This window comes from Mesocricetus auratus, unplaced genomic scaffold, assembly GCF_017639785.1.
Source record: "Mesocricetus auratus isolate SY011 unplaced genomic scaffold, BCM_Maur_2.0 Super-Scaffold_100019, whole genome shotgun sequence".
Lineage (NCBI taxonomy): Eukaryota > Metazoa > Chordata > Mammalia > Rodentia > Cricetidae > Mesocricetus > Mesocricetus auratus.
Window position 1 is genome coordinate 36412892 of NW_024429200.1, and position 19135 is coordinate 36432026.

The window sequence follows — 19135 nt, forward strand, 5'->3', positions numbered from 1 at the left end:
GGTCAGAAGAGGTCATGAGGAATTGGAGTCACAGATTTGGTTAACCACCTTGTGGATGCATGAAGCCAAACTGACGTCCTCTGCAAGAGCAGCAAGTGTTCTTATTGAAAAATTTGCAAAGTAGATGATTAAAAACATGGAATGCGCCGGTGGTGAACGACTGATGCTTAGCTGTACAAGTACCTTAACTAAGTCTCTAAGAGCACTTCCTCCCGCACCAGGTGAAGGACTCTAGGCCGAGTTTGCCCATTTGTTGGTTCTCACTTTATTTCCAGCAGCTGTACCAGCGCAGGCACAGTAAGAGTGGTGGTAATCTGAGTTTCCCCTAAAAGGCGCATTTCGGCGCATAAGGGATGGGAGAAAAGCCAAGGCCAAGTGGAGTGAATGCCTCGGCCAGGCGGGGTCCAGAGCGTGTCCTCCCCGCAGAGAGTGGTGGCCACAGGAAGCCAGCAGCGGCCGCTCCTGGGAACCGCGGGCGGGCGCTGGCGCCGGTCTGTCCTCCGCACCGCCAGGGGGCGCGGTGGCGTGCGCGGGCCGGACATCGGCGGGGCGCCGCTCTCTGGGCGGGGCGTAGAGGCGGTGGGAGGAGTTGCGGCCCCCCCCCGCTTCGGCTTCTGCTCGGGCCTGTGCTGTCCGCGGCTTCCCGCGCCTTCAGCCGGCCGCCATGGGGAAGCGAGACAACCGCGTGGTGAGTACTCGGTGGGGGGAAGCGAGGGATGCGGCGGGGCCGCGGGGAGCGAGCGGAAGCCGTCGCGGAGGGGCCGGCGGCCGCGGCGCTCCCACGGTCCCCGAGACCCCCGCGCCTCGCGGTGCGCGTGCGCCGTGCTCGCCCTCGGCGCCTGGGGCTGCGGGCCCGGGGACCGCTCGCCCCGCAGCGGTGAGGGCGGCGAGCGCGGGGCGGCGGGGCGGGGCGGGGCGGGGCCCGGGGCTGCGGGGATGATGGGGGCTTCGGGGCGCTGCCCACGGCCGTGCCCGCGGAAGTTCGTGACTCCCCCCGAACCCGAGTTTGTTCGTGGGCGAACGGGGGCCTCGTTAGTCACAGCTCGGCCACAAAGGCCACAGCCCGGGCCGATGCGCGTGGGTGCTAAGGAGCTTCTTGGGAAACGAGGCCGTGCCCCGTCCTCAAAACGGCCGTTTTGGTTCCTTGTTCCGCATGGGAAACCTCGAGAACCTTGCCTACACTGCTCGGGAATGGTCTTTCCCCTGGCTTCAAGACGAGGCCACGCGTCGTCCGGACCTTAGAATAGAGTTGAAACGGCCATGTGCACGGGCATCCTGGGTTCGACGCCCCGGAGTACTTGAAGGGCCGTTTTACTGCCCTCTCGCACTTGGAAATCACTTGTTTCCTGGGGATTTTTTCAGTTTTGTTTTGTTGGTTTGTTTGTATGATGCTGTGGTGAGTTTTTAAAGGCTATAGGATTACTTACAAACACTAACTTCATACAGAAATCCAAAATGTTCCATTTTACTGGAAACTTCGTTTGCAACGTCCCTAAGGCATTTGTGAAACATGAAATTAGGTCCGTTTACTGGCGCGTTTTGACAGCTCTGAACTGTTTTGTTGTCATAGCACAGAATGTTCTGGTGGCATTTTGTTTGTACTTAAAAGATTGTGAGACTGAGAGCAGTAATTCAGGAGCTGGGAGCTGTAGATCTGACGGAGTGTCTAATTCGGAGAGGACAGGTTGCGGCTGCTTTAGCTGCCACCAGAACGTGTATCATTTGACACTTGGTTCGGGTACCTCATGACTGAGGTGTTTTTTTTTTTCTATAAAGGCTCGCTTTTTTTTTTTTAAAGTTCTTTATGCGTTACCTTTTCTAACTAAAATGCTTTAGCTTTATTCTCTTTGGGTGTCAGGCCCCTGGAACTGGAGTTACAGACAGATATGAGCTGCTGTGTGGGTGCTGGGAATTGAACTCAGGTCCTCTGGAAGAGCAGCCAGTGCTCTTAACCCCTGAGCCATCCTCCAGCCCCCAAAGGCTCACTTTTAAACAGCACTTTTAAACTACAGATATCCTATACGGTACACCCCCCCCACACAGCTTCTCCCCTACCAACACCCCCACCCCCCATAAAGGTCCATGTGTTCAGGTGAAATTGTGGTTTGCATTTTATGGCTTGGCCCAAATTGATAATGGTATGTATCCACCATTACGATGCACTATCACTGCCTTGAAGTCTCTGCTTTAGTGATCCCTGTCACTTCATTCACCACAGTGGCTGCTTTCTTTCCTGGCTCTGTAGTTAGAACTTTATTTTGAATGTCTGTGTTGTTGTTTAGAGATGATCTCAGAGGCATCCAGCTCTTTTCCTTACCTGATGACAGCATCATGTCTGTATTGTTGTTTAGAGATGATCTAGGGATGATAGGGTTAGCCCTATAAGGGACTGGAGTGCCACTCCCAGGGTAAGGGCACATGCTGCTGCTCTTTTGTGTCCCCCCCCCCCCTTTTTCTTAATTATGTTTGTGGTGACACAGGGTCTCCATGTGTGTCCCTGCCTGGCCTGGAAATTTGTAGACCAGCTTGGCACATGCTGCTCCTGCAGAGGACTGAGGTTCGGTCCCATCAGCCACATCAGGCCATCCCTAGTCCTCTGTAACCCCAGCTCCAGAGGATCCAGGACCCCTCTCATGTCTATGAGAACACGCGTGCATGTACACACACGGATACACATGGACACAAGCACAAATTAAAAAAAAAACACATCTCATGTTGAGCAGTTGTTTTGTTTTTATTTATATTTATTTTGTGTGTGTATGTGCACACCTGCCCCAGTAAACTTGTGAAGGTCAGAAAACAGCTACCCAGGATTTCTCTTCCTCTACTGTGTACATTCCCAGGATCACACTCAGATCATCAGGTTTGGGTAGAAGATGTCTCTTCCTCAACAATGAGTTTTGTCTTGTTGTGGAGCATTTGTATGTTTTGGAAGCTGTAGTTACAGCCTTTGAAACTATTGAGAACCCAACTTGAGGCCTTTAGAAATTCTCCCTTTGACTATTGGTCATTTCTTCAGGGTTCTTAGAGAGGCTTTGGGTTAATGGAGAAGTTGAATAGAAATGACAGAGATCGTGTGTGTGTGTGTCTGTGTGTGTGTGTGTGTGTGTGTGTGTGTGTGTGTGTGTGTTTTGAAAATCTGTGCGCTCTAGGTAAAATAGTCCAAGCAACAAATCAGACTCTGCCGGTGCCTTAGCACCTGTATGACGTTGCTCTTTTGGTGCCTGCACACGTGTGTCCCCTGGAGCCTAGCTTGCTATTCTGAGTTACAGTAACAAATAATTTTCCTTTACTTGAACTCATGTAGCAGTTTGGAGCCACAGACAGTTATAGTCGTGTAATACGAATGTGTGACTTACAAAGACAAGGTTTTTATTTCTGTAATTTTCATATTTGTATATGTGTGGGTGCATGTGTGCCAGGAGACAACTTTCCAGAGTAAGTGGTAAGTTCCAGGGATCAGACTCATGCCTTCACTCTCTGAGCCATCTCCCCAGCAAGGTCACAGCATATCAAGTGACCAAGCCGGGTGAGAGCACTAGCTGTTCTTCCAGAAGACCCAGGACTGCTCTCCAGTTGAGGACCACTTGGTCATTAAGCATATGAAATGGGGAACAGGCTGGCCTGGAGAAATGGCTTAGCAGTTAAAAGCATGTACTGCTCTTGAAGAGGATCAGAATTTGGTTCTCAGCACCCATATTACGTGCATGGTTTACAACCAACTCCAGCTCCAAGAGATCTAACACCCTCTAGCCTCCACAGGCACACTGACACATTCACACAATCAAAAAGTTTATATCTTGGTTTTTCGAGACAGGGTTTCTCTATTGTTTTGGAGGCTGTCCTGGAACTCACTCTGTAGACCAGGCTGGCCTCGAACTCACAGAGATCTGCCTGCCTCTGCCTCCCGAGTGCTGGGATTAAAGGCGTGCGCCACCAACGCCCGGCAAGAAATAAATATCTACAAAAATAAAATAGTTGAGGGGAATGTCATCTCATTTGGTGCATACTTTTTCTTTTTTCTTTTGGCAACTTCAGGGGATCTTCCAAATCACAAACTGTAGATCTACTTCATTTTTTGGGGGATCTACATAATATTTCATTTATTCAGTATATTTCATGAATCCTGATTTAATGATTGCCTAGGTGTTTTTAAGTTTTTGCTGTTGTAATTTGGTTGGGATGGTCCTTTTACATAGCTGCATTATTTAGAGGTAATTTGTACACTTTTAAACTTAAAATGCTTTACCATTAGGGGCTGATAAAATGACTGCAGTTAAAAGTGTCTAGGACCCTTGCAGAGAGCTTGGTTTTCCAGACATTCCCAGTACTCGTAGCTCACCAACACTTGTAACCCTGGTTCCAGGGATCTGATACCCTTTTCTGACCTTCAAAGACATCTGTACACATATGATGCACAGACACAAGCAGGTACAACACAGAAGTTAAATTATGTCATGATATATATGAATCATACTGCTTTACAAGTATTGAACTTAGTTTGTGTGCTCATTCCCAGTAACTAGGCAGTGTTGTCTTAGCGGAGGTGCTGTTTGTATTGTAAGATGGAAATAGTGGTCATTTTTACAGGTTTTGATAAAGTGTAGCAAATACAGTGCTTTCTTTGTTTCAGTGTTAAGTAAGAGAAAGGCTTTAAAATCAACCTAAGAGTCATTATCTTTAACCTAAGTTCCTATCATTTAAATAGAGCAAGCATTTATCAACTTGAATTAAACTTGGAAAATTGATCAGGAGGTTGAGACTGGACAGGGCATGGTGGTGAGTGGTTGTAATCACAGGCTGAGAGTTCAGGATAAACAACAGCTACCTAGGGAGATCCTGTCTCTAAACAAAGCAGATCTTTTGTCTGTAGCAAAAAATCAGTATGTCTGCCAGAAACCACCACTACACAAAGAAACTTTGCTTTGTCTCAAGGTTTCTTAGCAGGGGTGGGAGAGGAACTCTGAAATGTGTGTTTCTCCTACTGTGGTAGCTGTAAAATACAGATCATTTTTTTATTGATCTATATATATGTGGTATGTAGGCTGTATCTCCGATGGTGCATTGATGGTCCTTGCTTGCCTTGAGTGTGATCCCCAGCACCATGTAAAATCAGACGTGGTGCATGCATGTAATCACAGCATTCAAAGTGGAGACAGGAGGGTCAGGACCAGATCTTGAGTCATCTCTCCATCCTCAGCACATTTTGTTTTTGTATAAACATACTCTCAAATATCTCATACACCTGCTCCTGTTGAGCATTTCAGTGTGTGAAAGCAAAACAGTAGAGACTGATACCATTTCAAGTATCAGAACTTACCATCCTTTTTTTTCTTTTGAGACAGGTCTAATTGTAGTGCCTTGACTGCCCTTGAACTTACCTTTGTAGATCAGGCTGGCCTTGAACTCCCAGAGATTCTCCTGCCTCTTCCTGAGTGCTTGGATTAAAGGGGTGCCCCACCATCCCCAGCAACTTTAGCCATTTTCCAGTGTAGTTCAGTGTTAGCTCCATTCACAGTGCTCTACAACCATCTGTCCATGTCAGAACTCTCAGGATCCCAATTAAACTCCGCACGATGAAACGATAACTCCATTCTGTCCTTCTGTCTTCATGGGTTTACTTCTTACAGATACCTCCCAGGAGCTGAGATGCTGTCCACTTAAGTTTGTCTTACCTCACTTAACATAACTGTTCTCAAGACCCATCAGATCCTGTATTAGAATTTGATTTTTTGAACATTGAATGGCGTGTGTGTTTTGTTTGTCTAGTCATCCATGGATGGATGTTTGTTTTGTTCCGCCCTTTGACTATTGTGCATACTGACTGCTACTGTGAACACTGGTGTTCTAGAGTCTGCTTTGAATTTGTTGGGGTATCTGCAGGACCTGGCCACCGTGGAATTGGAGGTTCATATGGTGCTTCTATATGTAACTTTTTGAAGAGCAGCCAAATAATTTATACAACATATATTCCATTTTATACTCCCACCACCAGTGTACAGAGGGTCCCAATTTCTTCCCATTTGTAAAGATCCTTGTGACTTTCTGGTTCTTTGATAATAGCCTTTCTAGTAATATTGAACATTCTTTCATGTGTATATTGCCCATTGACAGTGTGTCTTTGGAGAAATATATTTTTAATCCCTTTGCTCAGTTTTAAATTAGATGATCCGGTGTTTTGTCTTTTAGACCCTGGGCATTACTCTCTTATTAAGTATATGGTTTACAGATGGTTTCCCATTCTGCAAATTGTCTTCATTATTTGTGGCACATTTTAAATTATTTTGGAAGGATGGAGAAAAGGCAGTGGTTAAGAGTACTGGCTGCTTTTCTAGAGGGCCCGGGTTTGAGTCCTGGCACCACATGGTAACTCACAGCCGTCTGTAACTCCAGGAGTCTGACTCACTTTTCTGACCTCTGCAGGTATTACATGCACACTGTGCACAGACAGACATGCAGGCAAACCCGTGCACATAAAGTTTATTTGGGGCTCTGTTTTTGTTTTGAGATGAAGTGCTCTGACCTTTCTGCCTCTAGCTCCTAAGTGATAGAACTGCAGAATGTGCCACAGTGACTGACCACCATCTTATAAAGTCCTCAGTTTTTTGTTGGTGATTGTAACTTGATTTTTTTTTTCATTTGGCTTTGGTTTTTCAAGAAAGTTTCTCTGTGTAGCCTTGGCTGTTCTGGAACTCCTGTAGACTCACAGAGATCAGCCTGTCTCTGCCTCCTGAGTGCTGGAATTAAAGGCGTGTGCTGCTACTGCTTTTAGCTTCATTTTTGATGTTAATTTGAGAGTAAAATCACCATCAGTATGGACTAGGAGATTTAGCAGTAAGTCGCTTTTGTTTCTTTGAAGTGGGTTTCATAATTTGCAAATAGCATAGTGTGGTCACCTTCACTGGGCTATTGGGTTTCAGGAAAAGTTACCCTAAAGGCTTCAGCAGGTGAGAGGCCTCATTGTTTTTCAAATCTGCTAAAGCAACAGCATTTGTGTTGTCTGTAGTGATTACTTTACACAAAATTCAAGGCTGTGTAGAAGATTAAACTGATTTTTGTAATAAGTTGATTAGTCAGCCTTTTCATGCTTGGTTGGGTATAGTATTCATTTATACTAATGCTGCTAGATATATGTGACTTTTCTTAGTGGTTATTTTAATGGAATTAATTGTTATTTTTTTTCTCAAGGCCTACATGAATCCAATAGCGATGGCTCGATCGAGGGGTCCAATCCAGTCTTCAGGGCCAACAATCCAGGACTATCTGAATCGACCAAGGCCTACCTGGTATTCCTCAGTTTACCTGTTCATAAGTTTACTCTTACTGCCTTTAGTAATTGTTGAGCAGTTTTGCCAGAAAACAAGTGATTTTCACTTAATTTTTGAGAATTTCTTACATGAATATTGCATTTATATCATTTCTACTCCCTCTTTCCCCTCCAACTCTTCCTGTTCTTCTCAAGTTCATGACTTCTTTAATATTGTTACACATGCATGCAACCTATTGAATTCAATTCGTCACGTTGCTCATACATACATGTGTCTAAGGCTGGCCACTTGGGATTGAATGACCTCTCTGATTCATACTCAATTTCTCTTTCCTACCCCCAACGCCAGCATTCCTACAACATCTTCATCCAATCGGCTTGTCATCTGATGTTGACATTATGCAGACCTTATTTAGGCAGCCATAGTGTTGTAGTTTCATGGGTGCATTTTCCCTGGCATGTCTAAAAGATGCTGTCTCTAGGTGGACATCTTGGTCCTCTGGCTCTTAACCATCTTTCTCTCCCTCTCCTATAATTTTCTCTAAGCCTTGCATGTAGAGGTTGCATTGTAAATGTAACAGTTTGGGCTGGGTGCCCATTATCACTTTTTCTCTGCATTCTGACCAGTTGTGGGTCAGAATCTTCTGTTGAGGTGTGATGCCCTTAGCTGGATGTGAGGATGAGTATTTAGAATGTAGTTAGAAAGTTTATTGGATTAGGAAAATGGCAGTAGTAGGTTCTCCTCCAGGATCTGACTGTACTGGCCACAGGTAGTTAGCTAAATTTATACTATTAGCCATGAATTCCATTTACCACTGGCTTCTCTCCCTTGGCAGCTTGGATAGCACCTTTAGGGACCTGCAGAACCGGTCCTCAGAAAGGAGGCTCCAGGTCAGTTACAGCTGGATTCCTCCAAGTCCTGTGTCTGAAGTGTGTGATCAGTCTGCAGCAGGGAGGTCTTAGCTTCAAGTCTGAGAAACATCCAAAGGTAGTGGCAGCGGCCTGTATTGTTTTGGGAATCTCTACCCCCGTGGCCAATCTGGCACTTTGTATTTATTATATAATCTATTAGCACCCTGTGTGTTGTGTGTTTACTTGATTCTTTGTATATCTGGATATTGATCCTCTAACAAAACACAGCTGGCAAAGGTTTTCTGTGAGCTTCTTCCCTCAGCTGTTCCCTCTGCTGTACAGAGACAGTTTAAGAAGGTCGCATTTATCAGTTGCTGGCCTTAATTCCTGGGCAAATAGATTCCTGTCCAGAAAGCCCTTTCCTGTTCATGCATCCTGTAAGGCAAGGCCTGTGTTTTCTTCTAGTGCTTTAGCCTTTCTGCTTTCACATTGAGGTCTTTGACCCACCTAGAGTTGATTTTTGTTCAGGGTTATATATGTGGATCCAATTTTGTTCTTGTACATGTGGACATCCAGGATAATGAGTGATTTTTAAAGTAACGCTTAACAGGTGCTTTGTTTTGAATATATGATTTCATACTCATAAACAAAATAGACATTGAGAACCTGGCAGGGCTAAAACACTTCTAGGGAGCCTTCTCCTGTCACTCTTCTGTAGCCTCTAAAATGTCTCTCATGACCTTGCAGAGCTCTGTGCTGTTTAAAATCAGCAGTGTGGTGAATGGTGGTATCCTTCACTGAGAGTCACTTAGGTTAGGGAGGAGTAACAGGAATATACTGTATGGTGCTGTTCCAAGTTTATCAGCTGATTCAGGCGAGTGAGAAAAACTGGAGGAGTAGCTCTCATCCTTTGTAAATTCTTGGTCACAGTTTCAAACACTGTTATTTAATATTTCATCCTTTTTGTTACTACTGCAGTCCTAAAGTGGCAAATCGCCAGCTGCAGGGTACCCTTAGATCCAAGCAACTGTAGTTTGCTTACTATACGTTATAGGGAATCCTTTCAGCTCACTGCCCACCTCCTCCAGTGTGCTCAAGAATTGTTCTTAACCACTGCAGCAGCCAGAAAAGTTCCCCAATGCTACTTCACCTTTAACATGGTAAGAGGGCATGGAGTGTTAAGGGGAAATGCCCATGGGTCAGAAGCCTTTAAAACTACCCACAGGTTGGTTGGTTAATTCATAAGAGCGCTCACAGGAGGCTTGGCAGATAATCCCTCTCCTAACAAGATTTATGCAACAGAAGGATGTCGAGTGCTGTTGAAAGGGGAACCGTGGCAAGTCAGGCATGGGCTTCCAAGGGTCTTGCTAACAGAATCATACAAGCACATTAATTCCTCTTGCAAGGAATTATGACAACATGTGAGGTGTTGCCAGCCCAGAAGGCTCAGGAGGTGTTTGGTATCCAGGACTTTTATTGCTAAGTAGTCAGCCTCTGCTGTTACATTTTCAAATTCTGAATTTCAGAAATGAATCAGATACTCGGCCTGAACTTACTGTGTCTTCCCACATACAGAGTTAGCTGAAATAAGCCACTCTTAGTGAGGGAACGGTAAAATCCAGTAGTCTAAGAAGGTAGGCTGTATCAAGCCTTAGGCATGCATGTGGAGTATTTTATGTCATGGGTGCGTACCAGCAGAGTGTAGCATTGAGTAAAAGAGACTTGATTGGGCTCATCTGACTGCTGACAGCTTGTGGCCTGAGGCAGATATCTTAGTTTCTGAGAACTTGAGTAAGGCTGTAAGTACCAGTTATTTATTGGGTTGTTGTGAGCTTCAAAATAATGTCTAACCCATCTGGGTTTAGAAGAGGGGTGACATCACCCCGTGGGCTTTATTATGAAATTTCAACTATCAATATGAAAGGCAATCTTAGAATATTAAAATTTTGTCTTGCTTGTGTTGTCTACTTAAATTGAAATGCTTGAAATTGTGTTTATCATTCTGTGTTTCAAGGGAGGAAGTAAAGGAGCAGCTAGAAAAGAAAAAGAAGGGTTCCAAAGCTTTGGCCGAATTTGAAGAAAAAATGAACGAGGTTTGTCAACAGCATCTTTTAAAGAACTAGATCTTTTCCTTACAATGAAATGAACCTCTTAATTGTTTCACTTTAACAAACCAAAAATTTGAGCATTGCACTTTAGGCACAAAGAGTTTATATATTTTATGAATATTACTGTTATATTTGGAGACAGGCTTGTGAGTAAATGAATACTTTCTATAAAAATAAGAGAAGGACTTAGTAAAGGCACTTGCCTCGCAAGCCTGTTGATCTATGTGGTCCTCAGAACCCACATGAACAGAAGGAGAGAACCAATTCCAGAGTTGTCTTCTGACGTACACACATACACCGTAGTGTAGTGCACCCCACACACCTCATACCTGCCCACAATAATCATACTTCTTTTTTGGCAGGGGTTCAGTACAGACAGGGTTTCTCTGTGAAACAGTCCAGCTGTCCTGGAACTCACTCTGTAGACCAGGCCGGCCTCAAACTCACAAAGATCCACTTGCCTCTGCCTCCCGAGTGCTGGGGTTAAAAGTGTGTGTCACCACTGCCTGGCCATACATGATGCATTGTATTATTTAAAAAAAATAATTTTTTTAACCCAGGCATGGTGGCACATGCCTTTAATCCTACCAGCACTCAGAAGGTGGAGGCAGGTGGATCTCCGAATTCAAGATAACCTGGTAAGTTCCAGGAAACCTGTCTTGAAAAATACATCTTACACAGACATATACACAAATGAAAATAAATAAATCTTTTTTTTAAAAAAGAAGTTGAGATAGGTGAGTGGTAATTTAAAACAAAACAACAAAAATAAACTAGGAAAGGGAGCAGTAACTTCTAATAGTGTCTTAACTTTTTTGTAGAATTGGAAAAAAGAACTAGAAAAACACAGAGAGAAGTTATTAAGTGGAAATGAAAGCTCATCCAAAAAAAGACAGGTAACAGCCCTCTTTGTTTATTGCCATTTTTGTCATTTGTCATAAAAAAGATGTTACTAAATGTATTTGAAGTCTCAGTCACTTATTCAGGCTTGTTTATTTCTGTTTAGAGAAAGAAGAAAGAAAAGAAGAAATCTGGTAGGGTGAGCAAAAGTTTTCTATTTTTCTAATGTTACAGTTAAGAGCTGTTAAAAAAAAGTAAGAATGATTTTTTTTTTAACCTGAATGCTAAAGGTAACCTAGACTGTAGATGAGTTAAGCAGCCTGGAGGTCCTTGGACTGTGATGGGTGATATTCCCTTATTGACATGAAAGGAGATGTCAACTCCCTCACAACCTAGTAATTTCTCTGTTGCTACTAAAGAGAACAGTTGTTGACCATTACTGCATTTGAGCTTCTGGGGGATAGAGATGGCTTAGACATTTAGTTTCTGAATCTTATGAATATGGCCTCGGTTTCTTAGAAACTAGATTGATTTCACTAAGTTCTTGAGAGACTTAATCAAAGAAAGCAATTCCCGAATCTCACAAGCTTTAATTGTTTTGTGTTTGGTCAAGTATTCATCTTCTTCTTCATCGAGCTCTGATTCTTCCAGCAGTTCCTCGGACTCTGAAGATGAGGTAAGGTTGGCTCTGGTGGGTCATGAAGTAATTGGTACCTATGTGAATGTCCAGGGGACTCCTGCTGTGAAATCGCTGCTAGATATCCCGACTTTCTGATTTTAATTAATTGCTCATAACTTAAAGTGCCCATATATGATTAAATGAAGTGATGAGATGTTTAAATATTGGTATTTATTTGTTTCTATGTTTGCTTTGTTCATTTAAAATAATAGATTTTTTAAAAATCTATTTTTGACTCGTTGATTAGAATGGCAAACATATAATTCAGATCATTTGACTCTTCAAATAGAAAAATGGTGTGTTGCATTGTTACATTATAAATATTCATTGCAGAAAATAGGTTTATAAGCTGGTCTTTCATTAAGTTCTGGTTATTGCTACATTTATGATATTAATTAGTTAAATGGATAAGTTGTATTCTGAAACAGAACAACTGCTTCTGAATGTTTTGTGTAGGATAGAAAACAAGCAAAAAGGAGGAAGAAAAGGAAGAGCCGTAGCCATCGGTCTCCTGAGAGCTCAGCGTCAGACTCCGCCTCGGATAGCAAGGTGAGACTCAGCACTGAGTTGCTCAGAGCAAAACATTGCATTTAACCTTTCAGCAGCCATATGAGGGAGTTGATGTTAACACACAGGCGAATAGACTAGGAATAAACACAGAATTACGGATGAGGATAGTAGGCAGACTAGATTGATGGGTGGCAGAAAACCATGTGGATTAGAACTTCAGTGCATGTGGCCATTACAGGTAAAGATGTAGCGTAAAGCCCCATTTAAAGGAAGCCATTGGGTATTGCAGACTGTTTTAGGAGTATATAGGCTTTATTCAGTTAGATAACGGAAAAGGTCTATTGTCTTACTTGCAGATATGCATGTAAGACAGATTGAGCTTTTTATTTTCAGAATAAATTCTGATATTAAAGGAAACTTATTAGTTATGAATCAGATCGTTTTGGGAGAAGGCTACACTTGTACTGTGTCTCTTTGTCTATTTGTGCAGGACAGCTCAAAAAAGAAAAAGAAATCAAAGGATGTGGCTGAGAAAGATAAGGTAACTATTTTTACACTGACCTCAGTCTGTCACCCAGCACTTTAAATGACCAAGAAGAATCATGATGTGTTCCATATCACGGGGTTTCATTTTTTTAAATGAATTTATTTATGAGATGTGAGCTCATTGTGTTGACCAAGCTGGCTTCAGACCAAGCTGGCTGGGATCTTCCTGAGCAGGTGGGGCTGCGGCCACATGGTCGCCACTATAATTTATTTCTCTATTATTAATACTAAGTGCTGTATATTAACTGATAGAAGGAGAAACCCCATATGATTATTTCAATAGTTGCCCAAAGAATGTCATTTGCTTTGGTATTAATGCCTGATGTTCAAAACTATTTAAAAATAATGGTTGTAGCTTGGTGTTGGTGGTACACGACTTTAATCCCAGCATTCGGGAGGTAGAGACAGGTGGATCTCTATGAGTTCGAGGCCAACCTGGTCTACAGAGCAAGTTCCAGGACAGGTTCCAAAGCAATACAGAGAAACCCTCCTCGAAAACCTATAATAATAGTAATGATGATGATGATGATGATGATGATGATGATGATGATGATGATGTTGCTTTCCTATTTCAAAAAAATATATATGAAACTAAAAGTTGGTGATACCAAGTGAAAAACTGAAGCAGCTGTGTTGTGATTTTGAGATACTTCAAAGTATTACATAGAAAATGTCATTCACAAACTCTAAACAGCCTCCCTCATGATGGTAGAATTAATAAATGGTTTACACTTGCTTGTGGTCTTGTCTTACTGTTTTAAAGTCACCACTCCTTCAGAGGCAGTGGTCCTGGAATTAACGTTCATCTTCTCATCGCCATTTAGCACATAAGTATGTATTTACTCATAGTAGCATTCAGTGCTGTGAGGTTCTCAAGAGCATGTCAATTCTGAAACCAGCTTTGTATTCAGCAGTACTGTTGCCTTTTATCCTTGATGTCTTCATGCTTATTGGTTTTGCTTGCAATATTTCATTTTTTCTCAGTCCTCCTATGAAGCGTCCAGATTGTTTTCATTTTTTAATAGATTTATTTATCAGCATGCTATCTGCATGAGTTTATGTGCACCCCATACATGCAGGTATGTTTGTGTGGAGGTCAGCAAAGGATAGGATCTCCTTCATCGGATGGTTGTAGGTGCTGGCCCTGAACCTGAGTCCTGAACAAGCAGTGAGTGTTCTTATTAACCACTGAGCTGTCCCTGCAGCCACCAATTGTTCCCAGTTTTCAGCAGTACAGACTGCTGCAGTGCATATTTATTTTGAAGATTATTCATGTTAATGTGTTTAAGTATACATGCCTAGTGCCCAAGATGGCCACAAGAGGGTATCAGATACTCCAGAACTGGAGTTATAAGAAGTTGTAAGCCACTGGGTAGGTGCTATAAACTGAACCAGGGTTGTCTGTAGTTGCAACAAGTTCACTTAATCACTGAGCCTTCTCTTTGACTCTATATAGTGGGCATTTCTTAACTCTTTTTTTTCCTATTATTCTTTATTTTCTAATGTATGTCTAGGACTGTAATTTCTATGTTCCCAGAATGTGGATACATTTAGTTTATCTAAACATTTTCTCACTGAAGTGTTTATCAATTTACATTTCTGAACAGTTGGCAATACTAGATGTTTGTATAATTTTTAGTTGTTAAAATGTACCATCCCTGGGTACATTATAATTTTTTTAGTTTGCGTGTATATGTGTGCATGATATGGCAGAATGGTCATGTGTACCTTGTGTACGTGGAGTTCAGAAAACAACTTTGTGAAGTGGGTTTCCCTCTTCAACCTTTATGTGAGTTTCCTGTGTCTTTATAGTCTGAGGTATCTTGCTGTCCTGGACCTAAGATGTTTTTTAAAATGTCTGTGGAGGAATTGGAGAGTTGGCTTGGTGGTTAAGCATGTTTGCTTCTCTTTCATAGGACCTGAGTTCTGAGTTTGGTTCACAACACCCACATTGGGTGGCTCATAAGCTCCTATAACTTCAGCTCCAGGGGATCTGACACCCTTTTTGGCCTCCCTGGGTACCTGCACACACATGTGTCATACATTCTTGCATACACACATACATATAGATAAAGATGAAATATTTCAAAATATAATACTCTAAGTATACCATTGTTATTGTTCAGATCCTTTTAAATTATAACAGATAATTACCAACTGTTTTTCTTTTCTGATGCAATCCTGAGTAGAAGCAGCAGGATTAAAATACAGAGGACCTAAATCTTCTACCATCTTGGTTTCTTATAATGTTATCTTTTAATTTAAGGAAATGAAGACATTGAATGCATATCAGAGGTTCTCAACCTTCCTAATGCTGTGACCCTTAGTGTAGTTCTCATGTTGTAGTGACCCCAACCATAAAATTATTTTTGTTGCTACCTCATAACTATAATGTTGCTACTGTTATGAATTGTAATGTGAATATCTGTTTAAGATTCTTATGGTCTTAGGCCACCCTGTGAAAGGGGCATTTGACCCCCAAAGGGTTTGCAACCCACATGGTGAGAACTGCTGATCTAAATGGATATGTAGTTACTTCAATTTATTAAGTGAAAGTATTGCTTTAGTGGCATTAAAAACTCTCAAGTCCTTGTTGATGTCACCATGTTTAGAAATTTCTAAGTTTAAAACAGGGTGATTTGTAAAATCAGCAGAATTGTTAAATGTGGCTTAGAAACGTGAAAGTTGGGGCTCGTGTGATGGTTCAGCATAAAGGAACCCTTGGTGCAGTCTTGACAACCTGAGTTGAACTCCTGGATCCCACAAAGTTGAAGGGGAGAATAAAAAGACTGCAGGCAGGGTTACCCTCACTGTCATACGGGCACACGTGTGCCTACATGCCAATATGCATGCACATAACAGATATAAATGTGTTTGTTGTCATAGGACACTAAGGGACTCAGCAAAAAAAGAAAGCTGTATGACGACAGAGCACTGTCCTCTGAGTCATCTTCAGAGTCGGATTATGAAGAGGTGAGTGAAGGAGAGGAAACGCTCACAGTAGGTTTTACAATTACATGACTGTCACTTTGATAATCAACCATGTTTTCCCATGCCTTTCCAATGTCATAGTTTTAATACTGTCCTTCTGGTTACATGGAAGAGGCTATACTCAGTGCCCCTAACTGAGACCCAGTCCGACTAAAGTAGAAAGGAGGACCACACACGCTCTTCGTTTTGTCTTAAACATGGTGGATGGCTGCCACAGGAGCTGGTTCCCTGAGTCTGGGTTCGCTGGGCCTTTTTCCTTTGGCGTCTACCTTACCCAGCTGTCTGTCTGTCTGCTCTGTTTCTCAACTCCCTGCTCCTTCTGTATCCTCATTGTTTGTTTGTGCCTGTCTGCTTTTTTACTTCATTGTTTTGGGTTTATGATAATGGTCCTCAGACCCATCACACCAGCTGCCCCATCTTATAGTTATAGTTTTTATGTTCTTTGAAATGAAACTCATAGCTAAAATAAACTAAATACACTAATTTTTATATTACTGTCCCCTCATAGAAGAAATGAAAGTAAATACCAATGTATAATATGGTGAAATTGTGTTTGAATATAAACCACTCAAGTATGAGATTGGAAGATAAAAATCTTCAGTTCATACTAGAGTTGGTACCTCACAGGTGGCCTTCAGAAATCTTTGCCACCAGTCATTTTCCAGAATGGTGGACAGAATTTAGACAGGCTCTCAAGAGCGTTGCCACCCAGTTGCAGGCAAACAGTATCTGATGTTTATGTCTGTTCTTTAACCTTTATCTTATATTGCCAGTGACTTTTATGTGTGCTGAAAGATAATGCAAGGGAAGCTCTTAGAAATGTTGAAATCTTCATTTGTGGTTTTTATTGGAACTTTATTGATGCATAACAGGAGTCATAAAAATGTGATTTTTATAATCTAATTTTTCTTCATGTGACTCGAACATATAAGATATATACACTAAGTGCAAATTACCTTTGTCTTGTGTTTACAAAAGTTTCCACTTTGTAGGTGCAAGCAAAACGGAAGAAAAGCGGTGAAGAGCGCGAGAGAACAGCAAGTATCTTAGTTTTCACAGCCTGCCGCGGCCTGGGAAGAGCGGGGCTCTTTGGGTTACTTGATAGGAGGGAAGCGAGTAGGCTTAGGACAGGGAAACACACCCGGCCCCTTTCAGTGTCTTACTATGAGAAATAGAAGCTCAGAACTGGGCACAGTGGCGCACACCTAAATCCCAGCTGCACAGTGAGTCCTTATCAAGGAAGAAAGAAATAGAAGTTCCAGGGGCTGGTGAAATGGTTCAGCGGGTAAAGGTGCTGATAACCTACCTGAGTTTTATCTCTAGGACCCCAGTTATCCTCTGGGCTCCGTGTATACCACAACACAAGTTCATGCAAAAGAAATACATATAGTTAGAAAATTATATGTGTAATCTACATAGTTAAACACACACATGCTTTAACTTTTACTTGACTTTCGATATATTTTATTTTTGCTGGTATGAGTGGTTGCCTGAGTGTATATATGTGTACCATGGAGTTCAGAAAGGCATAGGATACCCTGTAAATCAGGGTAACCTTTTCCTAGAACTTTGTGATTCTTAATACAAGAGCCTTCTCTGAAACTTGGGGTATATATGTGTTTTGTGACCACAGTGATAAGAAACATTTTTTTCTTGAGTGCAAAATAATTTGGTTGGATCTTTTAGAGTATAGTCTATATTGACTATTAGAAAAACATTTGGCTAAGTCTAGTGTGTTGATGTATGTTAACCAGCGTCTCCCTAGGCGTGTTCTAGTTCTTAGAAATGCAGCAAGAATGTAAGGTAGATAGAAGTATATATATGGAGAAAAAAGTAAGTAGCTAAAGCAAACCTCCCCATGGGCCTGAGGGTGTAATTCATGATAATGTGGTTGCCTTATATACGAAAGGCTGTGGATTCCACCCCCAGCACAATAAGTAGATGCTCAAAATTATACTTAAGTACATGCTTTTTTAAAAAAAGTGATAGAGTGCTTGCTGGCACTCTATTCTCAGCAGCAACCCCAAGAAGGCAAACTGCAAGGCTCTTCCGTGACAGTAGCGGAGGAGAGGGAGCTGCCTGCCTTGCCTGGGTACCACTTCTCCCTGCATAGTGATACGACTAGCCTCTTCTGAACCTACACCTACACTTGTGTAGCAGAAGCACTCAGGGGAGGTAGGTAGAGGTCAGCAAAGCTCCAGCACCCTCTAACACAGTAAGAATTGGACTGCTTTTCCAAGGCAGTGCTTTCCCTGTAAAAATTAGGCATTTGGCTAGTAGGTACATGTCTGTGCCTACTATATTCCTAGTATCAGAAGTTCATGGTTCAAGGCCAGCCTAGGTTACATGAAGCTCTATCATCAAAAAAAAAGCTTCTGTTTTATTAAATAGAAAATACTCTTAAGTATGTATCAATATTTTGTATTAATTGGTATTAACAACTACAGTAGTTGCAGTCTGAACAGTACAGTTTATGTTCCAACTTAAAAATATTAGATTAAATACTTGATCCTCAGAAAACCTGCCATTCCCCTAAAGCAATTGTGTCTTGCTGTGTGAGTTCCCTGTGTTGAAGCTGTAGTTCCTTTCCTCTGGAAGCTGTATGTAATGTAAAATGAAGCAACCGACAGCGTGATTCAGGGGAGTCTTACACAGGTTTCTGTTGGAAGCTGCTAATGTACCTGTCTCAGAGGCTCAGCAAGTACTCTAGACTCCATAGTTGTGGTTGTTGGCGCTTTTCTAGAACGTCCTAAGTAGCATGCTTGCCTCTGTGGTTGAATACAGTGAGTGGCTTAGATGTGGAAGTGTTCCTAGCTGCCCGTTTCAGATGGGTACGGTAGTAACCCAGTCGTGGGCTGTCTTTCCAGGATAAGGCCAAGAAGAGAAGGAAGCATAAGAAGCACAGCAGCAAGAAGAAGAAAAAGAAGGCTGCTGGTTCAAGTTCAGACTCACCGTAGCGTCTGGAAGACCAGCGTCCCCATCGAGTGCAATGTCGAAGGAGCTCTCAACTGTGAAGACTATGACATACGGAGTGACGTGCATGAACCCCCTTGTTTAGACTTGTCCTGGACTAGTCACAGCCACTCGGACACCGCGGTGTGAAGGCCATGATGGTTGCCTGCTGCTTATCACCGTCCTCTTCCAGTTCTGGTGACTCTGGGAGATAGGACTTTGCAGTCATACTAGTGGTTACGGCATTTGGAATAAAGCTAATATTTTTTACTAGAAATCCGTAAGGCTAAATGATCAGAAACTGAATCTGGATCATCTTTAAGATGTAACCAGAAATAATGAGCTGACTAGTAAAAATTTTCAAAGTAGGGATTACATTAAAATTTCAAA

General features: G+C 42.3%; 1 protein-coding gene across 1 annotated transcript; it reads left to right on the forward strand.

The window, feature by feature from the left end:
• The first annotated feature begins 664 nt into the window (after positions 1–664).
• Fam133b (family with sequence similarity 133 member B) lies at positions 665–18895 on the forward strand. The gene is made up of 11 exons (XM_040728476.1): positions 665–877; positions 7189–7286; positions 10134–10212; positions 11049–11123; positions 11234–11266; positions 11681–11743; positions 12203–12295; positions 12747–12797; positions 15689–15775; positions 16786–16830; positions 18661–18895. The coding sequence occupies exons 1-11, from the start codon at positions 665–667 to the stop codon at positions 18748–18750; spliced, it is 927 nt and encodes a 308-aa protein (XP_040584410.1). The 3' UTR covers positions 18751–18895.
• Positions 18896–19135: the final 240 nt, after the last annotated feature.

Coding starts and splice junctions, on each gene's coding strand:
- Fam133b (XM_040728476.1), top strand. CDS start 665: ATGGGGAAGCGAGACAACCGCGTGGTGAGTACTCGGTGGGGGGAAGCG. Junction 878..7,188: donor GGACCGCTCGCCCCGCAGCG/GTGAGGGCGGCG, acceptor TTTTTTCTCAAG/GCCTACATGAATCCAATAGC. Junction 10,213..11,048: donor TTGAAGAAAAAATGAACGAG/GTTTGTCAACAG, acceptor ACTTTTTTGTAG/AATTGGAAAAAAGAACTAGA.